Genomic DNA, 15,941 nt, shown 5'->3' with positions numbered 1-15,941 from the left:
TGACATTTTGAAGTGCACTTTCTACGCAGCTGCTCATTAATTAATATATCATAGTAATTATAGCATACTGGTGGGAAAATGTAAGCTGTCATTGCAAATAGTTATTGTAAAGTCGCGATCACGTGAATGGCACCACCTGGCTGAAGTGAGCGGGTGCTAAGGCAAAGGATAGGACTGCAACTTCTACACTGGATAAATCCGGTGTGTGGCTGCATTTATGTAGCTGGCTCCATATCGACTTAAAATTCTATCTAAGTTTGTTGATTCAAAATGAATCAATCGACCTTTATGCTATTCTGTAAAGTGCACTTGTCCACAAACATTCTAACCAAATTAAGGAGAAAGAGAGAAAGGGGGCGGGGGGACTGGCCGGAGAAGAAGAGTTTATTAATTCCGGGAAAAAAATGTTCAGCCAGTTATTTAATTTTACATTGCTTCGTTAGAAAACGATCGCTTTTAACTGGTGCAAAAATATGCCCAGATATCACTTGTGATCTAACGTGGGAGTGCATTTATTACTTTGCAAAGTGATATTAATTAGAAATGAAGTATTTACGTCAGATTGTGTGCAGCTTTCGAGCTGTTTAAATCATTAATTAACTTTGAAACCGCAGATTAATAATGGGCGCTGTATATTTAAAAATCCGGGAGCAAATACGAGTTATACGGTTTTTACAAGAATCACGTGAACGGAGATGAGCACGTCACCAGCTCTATTTAGCATATAGAGGGATTCCCACCCCCGTTTGAAGATCGAGCCTACAAGTCGGCGGGTCTCAGACTGCTCCAGTCGATTAGAATGTATATTCAGTGCACAAACGGCGCGATCTCACGATCGGAATATCAAATGGAGCTGGTGTATGAGTATGGTATTACTACACGTCCATCCACCATGTAGTTTCCGCCATCAATAATTTACCATTTGCAGAAGAGAGAAGTCGTTTCAGTTGGGGGAACCGGAGGGGGCAGGAGGAGAGTGCAAGCAAGTTCCAAATGAAAGTCTGTTGATGCTTTTTCGTACCCTGGCACAAAACGGTGGGTTTTTAAAAACGTTTCTATACATATTTTATTATTTGAACGAAGATCGCAAGTACTGCTTCAGCAAATATAGTTCGCGGGACTTTGTAAAAGGGCGACTGTAAATCTATCATCGGCCTTCATTAATAAGAAATGCTGTTATTAACTTGATTGAATTCTAAATACGACAACTACCAGGGGTCATTGTACCCGATGTAGTTCAAGTGCATTTAACCAAAATCCAATTCTGGAGACAAGGAAACATTTAAATGTTGTTGAACGTAAGCACCTCTCGCAATTAACTAAATCGAACTAGGCGGAGGAACTATTAAACACAAGGTTCAGGCGACATTCGAGAATAATTCGCACACGCCGAGCCAGTTCTAATAAGCAGTGTCGGGTTTAAATAAATTTAATTCAAAAATTGGAGATGGGTGTGAAATCAACCACTCCTTCCAGAATCGTTCCTTTTGCTTACGTAGTGTGTGTGCATATCTAAACTTTATGATAAAGTATTATAATATTTTCTATAGCACTGTCGTTCCATATGTCAAAAGTCACGGCTTTTTAATCATGCTGGTGCGGTCATTGACAGGACATATCGCGATCTAAATAATTCCTTGTTGTCAAGTAGCCAAAAAAATATTGTCTGCAGGAACACGCTCTTGTGGTGGGTTGTAAAAAAAATACACACACACACACACACACACGCTAAGCCTTGCAGCAAATAACTTGGAGATCTCATAAAGATTTTATAGGAAACCCGAGCCGTGGCCGCGCTAGCGATCAGTCAGAGCGCCGGGAAACAGACTGAGAACCCCACAAGGCTCCCTCTCCCTGAGCAGACGTGTTACTGCCCTTTTCAGCAAGATGTGAACTAAAGCTTCTCGGCTTGAACTGGGAGCTCCATCGATTGCCGCTTAGCGATTCCACACAGAAAAAAAAACCCCGCTTTGAGATGATCTAAAAAGGTATCTTCGAGGTGACGCGAAGGGAAAATAGATTATAGTGCGAGAATTTTCTACCTCAGGCTCTTGTAATTTAAGGTCAGTACTAATTATTGATTATTTACTTACCTTGGGAGGGATCCAGCGTTATGTAGTGGGAGGGTGGTTAAAAAGTCGTCCTTGGATCGAAGTTAATGTTTAAAGTGACTGTACAGAAAGTGCAATGTGCAGAGTGTAACCTATGCTGAAACTTTCACAGCGTTTTTCCCCCGAAATTTTTCCGTGTTTATTAATTGAGTTCCGCTAATATTGAGACAAGTGCCAATTAGTTTGTGGCGTAAGGTCAAGTGGTAACAGGGTCTGTAAAGTTTACAGAGTTTACTGTGGAGCTTGATCAGACTTGTTGCTGTTTCAAAGAGTTTACACAAAACCCGAGTTTATTTTTGCAACCAAGAATGCAGCAGAGTCCGCTCCGAGAGTTGTAGCGATGTGCTCTGAACTATTACACGTTAGAACCCGCATTCTCCTGCTCAAGTTGTGCCTGTAAATAAGTACTTTGACACAATCAGTCACATTTAGTTACCTGATAATCAAAAGAATGTGAAATTCATATGCCATCTACAGCAGCAATCTCATGCTTAGAAGCATCTGGGCAAAATGCCCTCAACTGCGTGCAACGGTGGCACCAAGTGGCGAATGAGAGAATTACAATGTGATGGGGTTTGAGTTTTTGCACATCTTATTAACAATAGTTACATGTAACAAAAATGTCATAAATTTGAAGGATTTTGAAAATACAGATCGCGAAAACCAAAAGCCTTAAAATGGATTTTTTAAAGAAAGCTTTATCGCATTCAATCTTTAAAGGCCATCACTTGACTGTACGACAACGTTGGCAGTAATACTGAACATGGGTTTTGATTTTGTAAATTACTTTGGCCTTGTTGAAATGGACCAGGCTTTAAGACAATTGTAGCACGGAACCTTTCGACCACAAAAGTTACTATTCACCTGCTATTAAGAAAGCCGGAAACAAAAGCAAAAATAAACACGCAGGAGAGGCGCTGGTGTCAGGTTGACTGTGTGGACAAACTCTTTAGTCGCCTTTGTTTGCTGGACCAAAACAAATAAAGGATGCATGTACTGGGGTTTCCAACAGCTAAAGGGAGAAAAGAACAAATCAACATTCTCAGCAATGGGCCCCGGGATTCAGGTGCAAAACCCATCTTTTGGGTTTTAAACACCATGTTCAGTTTTCCTCCGTCACATGTCACGATCAAGACGCAGTAATACAGACTTCTTAGGAAAGGAGATGAATGTCACTGACCAGTTTTAAATTTAGAAAGGTGGCGACAGTGACGCAATTCCAACTCAAGTGTGTATGAATAAACAGCATCCATCGTCTGAAATGTAAATCATGCCTTCTGAAATGTAAATACACCTGCAATGCCCTCTTTGTTCATTCTCCATACATATAATGTGCCATCCATAAATTGATGCACGAGAAAAACTACAATGTGAAGAGTTACACTTTTTTTTAACCTCGGTACCAGCTGGTCGTGTTGTATTCTATAATGACTGGTCCATGACCTGGTCAGGACGATGGCAGGCAATGCACTTACATGTCTTATGGTAGGTTCTGCTGCTAACGGTGTTGCTCAGAAGGATATCCTGGTGGCTGTTGTCTACCTAGGGCGAGCTCAAGGCAGATCTTGTCGATGTTCTAATGATAATCTAGTGACTATCCACGGGGGAAGAGATGGAGGGGAAATGGTGAGTGGGGGTGTATTTGGGTCAAGTTGACTCTAAAATGCTATTCCTGATAAGATATCAACTTGCTTCTCTGTGGCAGACTTGGTAATCGTTACCGGAGCCAAGCAGGTCCACAGTACTCCAAGGCACTGTTGATGACTGACCAGCTACCTTGGCTCATTCATGGAATCTGAAAGGGTAGACCTGACACTAACGGCTGGGATTTTTCCCACTCAGATCTAGGTATTCCTGCAAGCCAATGTCCTAGCAGTTAGGGTCTTCCTAGATGTGACAAGCAACCAGTTAAACTATAGCAATATACCTACCCTCACCTGATCACAACTACAATTTGCATTTCTATAGCGCCTTTAGCATAGAAAAAGGTCCCAAAGCGCTTCACATAAGCTAATCAGAGAAAATTGACACCAAGCTGAGAATGAGATATTAAGAGGGGTGACTAAAAGTTTGGAGAAAGATGAAGGTATTAAGAAGGATCTTAAAGGTGGAAAGAAAGATGGCGAGTTGGAGGGGTTTAGGAAGATAATTCCAAAGCTCAGAATCTAGACTGTCACCAATGGTGGGCTGAAGAGAATGGGGGAAGCACAAGAGTCCAGATTTGGAGGGATACAGAGTTCTTGGAGGGTTGTGGGGCTGGAGGAGGTTACAGAGATAGGGAGGAGACCATGGAGGGGTTTGAACACAAGGATGAGAATTTTAAATTGGTGGTGTTGGTTGGCTAGGAGCCAGTGTAGGTCAATGAGTACGTGGGGTGATGGTGAGCAGAACAGTGTGGGCTAGGATAAATGCAGCAGAATTTTGGATCAGCTGAAATTTATGGAGTGTGGAGGATGAGAGGCAGGCTAAGAAAACATTGGAATAGTCAAGTCTGGAGGCAACAAAGGCATGGATGAGGTTTTCAGTGGAAGATGGGCTGAGGAAGGGACAGAGACAGGTTATATTTGGGGGGGGGGCAGTGGAAGTAGACAGTCTTTGAGATGGAGAGAATATGGGGCTGGAAGCCCAACCTGGGGTCAAATAGGACGCCGAAGTTACAAACACTCAACTTTAATCTGAGACAGTGGCCCGGGAGAGGGGTGGAGGGTATAGGAGTTTCTGAAGGGGGCCAAGGACGATGACTTCTGTCTTCTCAATGTTTAACTACAGGAAATTGCAGCTCATCCAATGATGGTCCCTAAACTATTGCCAACATGTGCCTAAGTCCTCTGAGCTTAAGTAAGTGGAGGGTGTCCCCACGGAGAGTGTCTGCATTGTAAATCACCCCAAGAGAAACTCTGCTGATCCGGAATTCTCAGTAGTTTGTCTTAAGGGACTCACGCACCGTCATAGGTTTCCATGCTGTCAAACAGCCGGCTGATTTTTAAAAAATGACTTGTTTGGAAGCAGGGGAGAAAACTCATTGGAAGCAGTCGCTCTGCTACAATTAGAAAACTGTTCTTTCATTGCCAGACTTTTTCTGCTGTAACACGTCACGTTTGGGTGTCAGCATTCTGTTAAATACATTTTAATGAAGAGTATTCTGGTCGCATTTTTCATGTATTAATTATCACGATGTAATTAATCGCAATTGCCATACAGCTGTGCGTAGAGCTTATCAATTTTTAAAAATGCTTGGAATTAGTGAAATTATGTTTATTGCATTAATTTGCTCTGGCATTTTTATTGGCTGGCTATAATTCAGTAACAGATGTTTTTAATGTAAAGAAACACCCTACAGTAAAGAGAAGTGTAGTTTCTTTTCATTTATAGGACCAGGTATTTTCCACTTGGAATATTTATTTTGTTATCTTGATGGATTTTATTAATTGCAATAGTGCTGGCTGCAGTATTTTTAAAGTCCTTTAACTGTTGCACCGATATTATAGCATTCCCCTTAGCAGTCTGCGGAGGAGCAGTATCAGACCTGTTAATGATTAATGGTGCCAATAACTGCCTAACTTTTCCAACCTGTCAAACCTTACAGTATTTAGCCAGTAAGATACGGGAAGAGATAAATAAGAACTAAAAGCGACTTCCATTACTAGGCCTTCGGTTAACGTGCCCTGTACATAACCTGTACTCTTGCACTAGTCGTACTAACAAGAATACATGTGTACCCTGTGTAGTTGACTCCTGCACACGGCCTATCTCATCTCTCTCCCCTCTCCCTTTCCCGTCATCAGATCCCTCCAGATAGAAACTCGCTAGAAACACAATGCCTATAGAAGTCTATTAAATTTACAACAATAGGTCAGGGCATGGCCTATCAAGGTTTCAGCATCATTTCCTTGTTACTCGTTAAGTGTTTCATCCTCTGAATATATGAAGATCCCAGAACGCTTTATATTTTCAATGCTGTGTTCAAATATGACAAATCTCGAGGACATATAAGAATGCAAACCGTAAACTGAGTGATCAGTGGTTTAAATGAATGTTTGTAACCAGTCGTTGCCTGTGAGATATGGGAACATGGTCAATAACGCTTATCTTGCGAGTCTTCAATAGACCACGAGTCGCTTTTCAACCTCTTAAAGAATTAATGTCCTTTTTAGTATTTTCCATGTGAACTTCATATAGGCCATCCTTGTTCAATTCTGTTTTTGACCTATCCTTCTCAAAAAGTTCAATTCATTCTAAAGTCACCTTTAATATAGACAAGTTAGAAATACAGCTAATATGTTGCACTAGATTGGTGTAGGAAGCATTGACATTTTTGCAAAAGTTTAGGATGTAAAAAGGGGTTGTTCAAATATTTTATTCAGCCTTGAAATGGGGTTCAGCCTCTTTAAAGATGACATTGCTTGTAAATCCAGTAACTTTTAACAGATGTAATTTCAATCTAATCAAAATGGTCTGCATTTTCACAGCTGTATATTTGATATCACTTTTTTCATTTTAATTGCTATGTGTATAAAAGTTTCAACACTATTCCTCCCTGGTGTTCTATGTTCTATGCAGTGTTGTGGAAATATTGAGAGCGACGAATGACTCAGTCGGAGTAAACGATCGACTCAGCGTTGCTCAAAATGAAATAGATAACATCCTAAGAGCTGTGACGTTACCGAACATATTGGCGTGACCTCAGAAAAATGCCTCACTTGTTGACAAAAAAGCAAGTGAACATTACTATTTTAAGTTCGGTGACTCACAGATGCGGTTATTAAATAGACACTGGCATTGAATAGCTCACTCTTCCCCTGGTATCCAAAACCTAGTTTGATTTGTAAAAATCGACAAATTAGCAAATCAGTTTGGTAATCGTAACTATATCTGGGAGAAATACCCTTTCCTAAAGGTATCCCCTGGAACTGATAACATTCATTTGAGGTTTGTGCTTATTTTATAATTTTTTTAAAAAATGAGGTAGAATTATGTGTCTTGGTCACAGCAATATGTTGGTATTATGTATGAGGGACAGGATAAGTCATTATACCCGCAGCCAGGGATCGAATTACTCTTTAAGTAACGATTTCGTTGTGTGACAATGGGGCTGAATCCTCGTTACTTGACACACCTACTAGGACAGTAGGATGCTAATCAATAGTTTGCAACTTGTGTGAAAGTCTGAACAGTGTCCTAACTTTTTGAATAACAATGTTTTTCGTGCTTTTTCTCCCTTTTTTCTTTTGTCTTCCCACACACAGTCCCACCAGGTGAGGAGAGTAATGACCATCCTGTTCATTGCTATGGTTATCTCATACTTCGGTTGCCTGAAAGCTGCCCCAATGAAAGAAGCTGGAGGCCGAGGTCACGGCGCCTCGCCCTACCCCGGACTCCGCCCCCACGGGACACTGGACGGTCTGGCCGGAGGAGGAGGAAGGGGAGAGGACGTCTCTTCCCGAGGATTCGGGGCTTTGGCCAACACGGTCGAACATGTACTGGAAGAACTCCTGGAGGTGGAGCCGGAGGCTCGGCCGAGCGACGGGGGAGGCAAGGACGTGGATTTGTATTCGTCCAGGGTGATGCTGAGCGGCCAAGTGCCTTTGGAGCCCCCTTTGCTCTTTCTCATGGAGGAGTACAGGAACTACTTGGAGGCGGCCAACATGTCAGCGAGGGTCAGGCGCCACTCGGACCCGACGAGACGGGGCGAGCTCAGCGTCTGTGACAGTATTAGCCAGTGGGTGACGGCCGACAAGAAAAAGACAGCCGTGGACATGTCGGGCCAGACGGTCAGCGTCCTGGAGAAGATCCTCGTCCAGAACGGCCAACTCAAGCAGTACTTTTACGAGACCAAATGCAACCCTAAGGGTTTCACCAACGAAGGCTGCAGAGGGATAGACAAGAAGCACTGGAACTCCCAATGCAAAACCAGCCAATCTTACGTGCGAGCCCTCACCATGGATAGTAGGAAGAAAATTGGGTGGAGATTTATAAGGATAGACACTTCGTGTGTATGTACATTGACCTTTAAGAGGGGAAGATAGTGAATTCGTGTATATAGATTTTATTGAGAAGTTATCTATTTGTATATATTACATACAGGGTAAATTATTCCGTCGAAACGATACAGAAAATTTTATGGACTGCATGTATAAATGAAGTTTATACAGTAAAAAAAAAGTGGTTTTACGATCTATTTATTGAACATATCCATGACCCGAGAAAAAAAAACAATCATTTTGCGCACAACTTAAAAAAAACAATAAGCCTGTATTACATTCCTCAGAATATCGTGGTTTGTTGAATGACGTTGCCAAGAAATGAAACGAAAGTTTAAAAAAATGCATGCTGCTTCAGTTGTTCAATAAGAATCTGTCCATTGGAAACTCCAACCAAACATTCCGTTTACATTAGACAGTAAGTGGTTATATTCCTGATTAGTATTATATTTGTTGACTGCTTTACCTTCCACAGATAGCGTTGGAATTAAAAAGTCACGGTGCTGTCGTCAATCTTTACTAGTTTTTTTTATTCCCTTGGGGATAAAATGATCAAGGTCAGCTCTTTTTGTACAGTACATTTACGCCAGTGTGAAACCAGATTGTTGCCCAGTTAATTTTTAAATTTATTTTCAAAAAATCAGACATGGACAGTATTGAAACAAATAGAACTGGACCCCTGGATGGAGCTGAGTGTCCATTCATAAGCCATCCACACAAGTAAACCTAGGAGACCATAAAGACTGGGGGGGGGAAATCAGCACCTGAACGTCACTGGGAGGGCACAGTATGTATATTGCCTTGATGTGGAATGCGTTTTAGGAATACAACGTGTGGAGGTCTTTCAAAACATGAACTAACGCTAAGGTTTTAGAATACAAAGGCTATCATCATTTGCGTGGGCCAATCAGAACAACCACATATAGAGTTGGGGGAAGGATAACAGGGGTAATTCTGGGATTTGGAGTGGAGACCGAACGATGTAACCTATGAGAAAAAGTTTGGGGGGCGGGGGGAGTCTGAAAGACTGAGGCCTGAATTCAATTGTTTTTCAGTTAATCAGTGGATTCCCTAGCAGTTATCTGATAGGCAGAGTCCAAAGAACATTTAATGCACACCTTCCGGTACACCTTCCAACACACTCTCATTTCTGAGGTCTTTTGTCTTTGACTTTTGGTCTTTGACCACCAATACCATTTTTTATGGTCCTAAATCTTTTGAATTCTAAACTCCAAAAATGGTCAATGATTATTGGGTACAGATTACATGCACAAAAAAATCCTCAGTGCTTTTAGTGCAAACATTAGTCTTAATGTCATAGATGGTGTAAAAAGCAAGTCAATACACTTTCTGTAAATCTTTTTAAAAAGGTGTTTGTTTTATTGGGTGGTTAGAGAATTTATACACTTTCATATTTTTGAAGTTATAACACAACTTTGTGTTCTGCAGTGGCAACAACAAACATATCCAATGATTGTCAACATCATAACTGGAACTACACTTCTCTCCTCTGGCATTGCAGTACAGCTATATTTGGACACTTTGTGACAGTAAAGTTGCTGTAGAAATTTAAATAGGACAAGCAAAATTTCCAACAGCATATTTGAAAAGAGTTAAATATAATAAAATTCAGTTTCAAGCATCTTTTGCACTTGTAATAATCTGTTTTAATCCTTTACATGTGTAGAATATGATGATGACATACTAAGTTGGTGCACCAACATGCTTTGCCACAACAGTGGTAGGATAGGAGTTTCTGGCATTCTCAGTTTCTGTTCTCAGCCATCTGGGGAAAGGGTTGAGCAGAGGGGATGCACCAAGTGGAGGATGAGTACAATAATTTATAGGGAGGGTGGAAAAACTGATTTGAGGCACCGCAGATAACTCTCAAACGCTGCCAAATGGCCAGTTAAAAAATCATCAAATCACAAGTAAATACTTTTACACTCATAAGGAAAATGTAACTCATAAGTGGAATACATTGGGCCATTCACTCTTCCTCATTGAATACCTTGATAACTGCCACATAAAAAAACTTAATTGGCAATACCCTCTTCACTGAAAGGTTGCTTCTGTTTTTCAAAAATATACTGTAAGCTCTTTGTTTAACTAAACAATGTCAGATCAAAACTGTATCCATTTAAACAGCCATTGGCAATACAATATGATAGCCATGAATATGGGCCTTATGTATCCAAGTACTTCTGACTGACAACAGTTGTCAAAATAATATAACACTTAATACTTTTCAAATTAACTGTTCAAAGTTAATCTCTTTAATACTCAGTGAGCATCTTATTCTAACCCAATGATTTTATCTTTACTGCGATTACATAGAATGTACAGCATAGAAACAGGCCATTTGGCTCAACAGGTCCCTGCTGGTGTTTATGCTCCACACGAGCCTCCTCCCACCCTTCTTCATCTAACCCCGTCAACATATCTTTCTATTCCGTTCTCCCTCATGTATTTATCTAGCTTCCCTTCAAAGCTAGTTGCTTCAACTACTTCTTTGTGGTGGCGAGTTCCACATTCCAACCACTCTGTGTGTGTGTGTGTATATATATATATATATATATATATAATATATAGCAATAGAAATGTAAAGGAGATAAGCTAAATGTTAAAGTGAACATATTTCAAACTAACTATTGTGAAGATATTTGGATAAAAAGCTTGTAAAAATATTGAAGAACTTTTGCTTAAATGATTCTGATATGAAAATAACTTGGAAATTAACTATAGAATGGAGCCCCAGAACTTACTTTGTTTCCACTTAAAGGTTAATCGTCACCTTAGAATGAAATTGTTCCATTGGTGACTATTGTAAACACATCTACATTCAAATAAATTACAATTGACCTACTAAGAATAACTCACAAATGTAATGCTAAACTTTTAAAATTTGCCTGTAATCAAGGAAAGCTTCAATGTATAATAGTGGTAATATTTCATATAACTTACTGCTCACTGATAGTAAATTTGTATTTAACCATTGAACTATGTTGAGGTTTGACTGACTTTATAGATGACATACTTTTCTACATATCTACCAAGTTTAAAGTTTTACATGTTAGTCCTTAGCCCTACAACAGTTCTGTGGAAATCCAATCTCCCTTGGGCAGTCACACAATGATACTAAAATAAAACCTAATATTACAATAGTAAATCTACTCAGATGCCAAGATTGGCTTTGTTACTTTAATAATCATAGACAAATAAAACACTAATAAAACAAATTTGAATTTTGAAAAAACTATATTCTTCTGGTTCACTCTCTGCCCATTCTCCTTTCCCATTGTTCATATGTTTTTATTATTTTAACTTTGCTTTTACTTTATTTTCATTTAATTTCTTGGCCATCTAATTGTTCTCCAATGTACTCCAAGGGTTAATTAAGTGTTTCTTTCAGAAGTATTATCTATATTAATTATCTATCCAGCAAGCAAGGTGAGTTATTTCCCAATAAAATTCATGGACTCAAAGCCAATATCATTGCAGTATAACTCACATTGCAGAATATCATTTCAATTTGAATCATGGTATACAGCCACAAATGCCTGCCATTGGAGAAATTACTGCTCAAAACAGCTATTGCTTTTACACATTGGTAAGTACTTCTGTATATTTTATATAGAAAAATACATGCAGCAAGGTGCTTTCAAGCAATAACATAGCTCAGGGTTCAGATGACATTGATTAGTTATGAGAGACACCTATAGTTTATGATACTACCCAAAATCTGAAATTGTGTATTGTTGCCTTGCAACATGTTCAAATCTATGTAACAGCAATACTGAATAGTATGTTTTGCACCAAAAGCTGCACATTATTTAGTAAAAGTACACAATTATGTAATTGGAGCTATCAATATGATTTTACAATATTGATTATAAATGTAAATTATGGGTACATGGACCAACTACTGTGGTATTGAGCCAGGTTTGATCATTGGTCTGTGCTGAGTTGGGATTGCAATGAGGCCACTACACTCAGGACCTCTGGTTTGGAAAGTGGAAAGATCAGTGAGGGCTTGCATTCCTGATTGCTATCCAGTAATTCCCATTGGAAAGTGCATATTGGGGTGAGAACGGAATCAGGTTCATCTGTGACGCCCCCCACCAGTCACCCCCGCTTGAATAGCCTGCTGACATTCTATTCCTCAGTTCACACATGAAGAAAGACCACTTGGGCAATATACCAGATGACTACCTGCACACATGGAACTACACCCTAGCTTGATTTAATGCTTTCATGAAAGGAAGGGACAAAGTTGGAACAAATTTGAATCATCTTATCAAGGCAATTGATTTGAGAATGTTACAGTTAACAAGCTTTGATCTAGTGATTAAATTCACCTCTGCACATGAATCCTGATACCAAACAAATACTGAAATTTATCTTTGAGAGTTAGGTTCTGAGCACAATACTGTGGCACACCTCAACAATCTTTTCCACAGAGTCCAAAAGTTACTTCCTTGAAGTTCAAATCTTAGTGAGATGAATCCCTGATGAAAACTATTACTTTACTGGTCCTTCTGAGTTTGTAATACTGCAGAATGCAGGTCAACTGCAAAAGATATTTTTTAATTGAATAACTTTAGTACAAGTAACACCGTATATTAAAAGAAATGTACTGCAATTGGAGTTTTTATCTGGTGGTCTATTATGGCAGACTAGCTTTTACAGTTATTGTGAAGTTCATTTAGTACAACATCAGCATCATATTGTGCAAGAATAAATGTATATTTTACCACTAATTGATAGAGTTTATACTTGATACCTTAGGATATTTAAATAACAGTTTCAATAATTAATAGAATACTTCACAAATGTTTAATCTAGATTAAACTTTTGAAGCATCAAAAATATTGTCACTATCACTTTGTGCTCTCTGCCCAGTAACTGTAGTATATTGTGAATTAAAATAATTTAAAATACCAGGGGATTGGCTCATTGTTTTTACAGAAGGAACTGGAGTACTTATAAAAAATGTGAAACATACAAATTCAAAAATTCTGTTCAACACATGTGCCTGTATAGCAATGATATATTTTTCACATACTCACTTATATAATAGTAAGCAGCACAGAAATTCCCTGTGATGAATGTTAACTATAAGCATCCCTTATAATGTTCAACATTTACACAATAGTTAACACCATTTGACATGAGATGAAATAATTTTTTTGCCAATTTTCTAATCTTCACTAAAGGCATTGATTTCTGCTGAGGAACTATTCCATAAGCACTGATCACTCCTAAGTACCTCAACCAGTGACTTTTCTTCACGTGTGAGTCTAGACAGGCTATTCAACCACACAAGGCATTACAGCAGAGCCCAATCCTGCCCTAGCCCACCTGGCTGATTTCTCTCTCCAGAACCATGGTCACTAAAGACCCCTAACTGCCATCCCTACTGAGATCAGGGAATGCAACACAATCAAAAATTGAACTTTGGAGCTTCCACTGTATATCTCAGGTACACGCTACCTCCACTGGGGCACTTGGAGCCCTATGAATTTTCAATAATCACAAGAAACATAAGTACATCACAAAGGTCAAGAATGGGAAAAGACAATTCAGTCCATAGAAGCTCACCCTGCTATCACCTTAACACTTAATCAGAGGAGACATGCAAACATCAGAAAATACAAGAACGCTGTGTGTTAACTTGTGCATTCCAGATCTCAATCGAGTGGGATGCCTAACCATTATATTTGTTACTTTGGAAGGAAACCAATCCAGCAATTTTAAATTCCATTTTGATCCATTGTTGCTTTTCTAAAACTTCACCAGGTATGTTTGGAAATGTCTGTATTGGAGTGAAGCAAAACTGGTAATGTTCAGTTTTTTGACGAAATACGTATTAGTATTAAGAAGTTACACACTGATTGTTCAATCATGATACAGTCTGTTCAATTTTCAAACTTTAGGTGCCATTGTACAGCACCCTCAATAATGCAAAGATATTAACATTAGTATTCAGAAAAATAAAACACCAAGGCTGTACAGGATTAAAATAAAAGTCAACTAAAAGGCAAACATACTGAAATGGATGCACTAATACAAAACTACTTTTTAATGACACAAATGTTTCCAGTACTAAATGGCAATGATACTTCGGATTTCCAATATCATCGAGGAATTAATATTCAGCACCCATATGTCTCCTTTACTCATATTAATTCCTTTTTCTGCGGATCAAGCCAAAATGTTATGTCCATTTTCTATCATAGAGAAACTTCTATCCAATTGAACAAAACAAATTATACATTTTAACTATTTACTCCCAAGCATGACCCTATGCCAAGTGTTTTGAGTAATGTGCCTGTATGTTATGGTGAAATATAAGTTGTAACTTGGCAATTTTCTCACGACCAGTGGAATACAATTGCATTTTCTTTATGCACTATGTTCTAGAAAGAGTGACATACTGTAGCCAGTTTGTACTCTGTAGTTATTTATTAAGACATTCCAGAGAATTTGGCTCATAAACAAAACAGATATTTGTTAGATTCATGAATCAAAATTCTCTGGAAAGTTTTATAGTACAGCTACAAAGGAAATTGTGGCTATAATTAAGTCATCTTTCGAAGAATGCATTGCATAGAGAATAAGCAATTGTGTGCCACCTGGTGGAGAACAGTGCAGTTACACTCTGTATCTCTACAACCCAGACCGCATGGCTTTGGGCACCAGCGAGGTTGATAGTTATGGACCTACAGTGCACAATGTAAACAAAACAAAACCCTTCCCAAAATAATATGGCAACTTGATGCAGTTCTCCCTACTGTAAAAGTTCATTGCTGTTTCTTTACGTAAATGTTATTCAAATAGTCCAAAGAATGAAGAGACTGCTTTGCCATTTTTGCTACGCTGGAGGTATTTAAATTAGAATGTGGGTTCAGCCGAATTCAAATGAACCGGCGCGGTTCATCATGAGCTTCATAAATCGCAGTGACCCAGAGCGCATTAGGAGTGTAAAACCAAGAAACTCAGAGCTGCTGCAGCACTGGCCCTCATTTTGACATATGCAACTGAGGTCAGTCAGGATTCAGTGGGCGTATTGCAAGATGGTTCAAAAAGTGTGAGGGAACTTGACGGAAGCATTTTAATGGTGGAAATCGGGCTGAAATGGCTATCACACAATTTTCATGCCTGAAAAAATTCCTGCACCATTTATGCATCGCTGATGTGCTGAAAATGGCAAAGAAGTTCACTCCCAAGCATATGGAAAGTGACATACTTCAGAACAAGCTAATTAAACTTACTCATATGGTTACTTTTTTCTGTAATTGAAATCTCTCCAGTAACATTTCCCTGGAGGCCTTCTTTTTCAGAGACTAGGGACTTGAGTTCAGAACTTGCCAGACACTAAACTCCAGATATTACCCTCCAGATATCACACTTGATTATAGATGAAAAGTAGTCTTACAAACAGAGAAAAAGGACAGTTACTTAATGTTGTATGCTTCTGATCTCGAGCCTAAACTCACAAGCACTTTACAATTTGCAAAATTCTCTGACCAAATGACAATTAAACTCTAAGTTACCTCAGATGTAAAGCAATTAGGCTTTCTGGCCTTAAGCAGACAGGTCAGCATAAATATAGCTCCCCCTCTGCAGCAGAGTAATAGGTTGCACATTACATGATAGAATACCCATGTCATTATAAAACAATGTATATCATTCAGTTTACCAAGAGTAACACCATGGTAGACCTGTTAATACATATTAGGGCCAATCTTCTTCCTTCCACATAGATGAAAGTCAAGATTAGCGCATCTGAAGTGTGCTCCACCTGACTTGACCTGATCGGAACCTGCATGTATTCCCAGGCTCTGGT

The 15,941-nt window shown here is 39.1% G+C and overlaps 1 protein-coding gene across 1 annotated transcript; it reads left to right on the top strand.

Moving 5' to 3' along the window:
* The first annotated feature begins 762 nt into the window (after positions 1-762).
* bdnf (brain-derived neurotrophic factor) lies at positions 763-8,234 on the top strand. Its single transcript, XM_067993529.1, has 2 exons — positions 763-1,035; positions 7,358-8,234. The coding sequence occupies exon 2, from the start codon at positions 7,379-7,381 to the stop codon at positions 8,135-8,137; it is 759 nt and encodes a 252-aa protein (XP_067849630.1). The 5' UTR covers positions 763-1,035; positions 7,358-7,378; the 3' UTR covers positions 8,138-8,234.
* The last annotated feature ends 7,707 nt before the right edge of the window (positions 8,235-15,941 follow it).

The sequence above is a fragment of the Heptranchias perlo genome, chromosome 12, assembly GCF_035084215.1.
Source record: "Heptranchias perlo isolate sHepPer1 chromosome 12, sHepPer1.hap1, whole genome shotgun sequence".
Classification (NCBI taxonomy): Eukaryota; Metazoa; Chordata; class Chondrichthyes; order Hexanchiformes; family Hexanchidae; genus Heptranchias; species Heptranchias perlo.
This window is presented reverse-complemented; position numbering and strand designations above follow the sequence as displayed.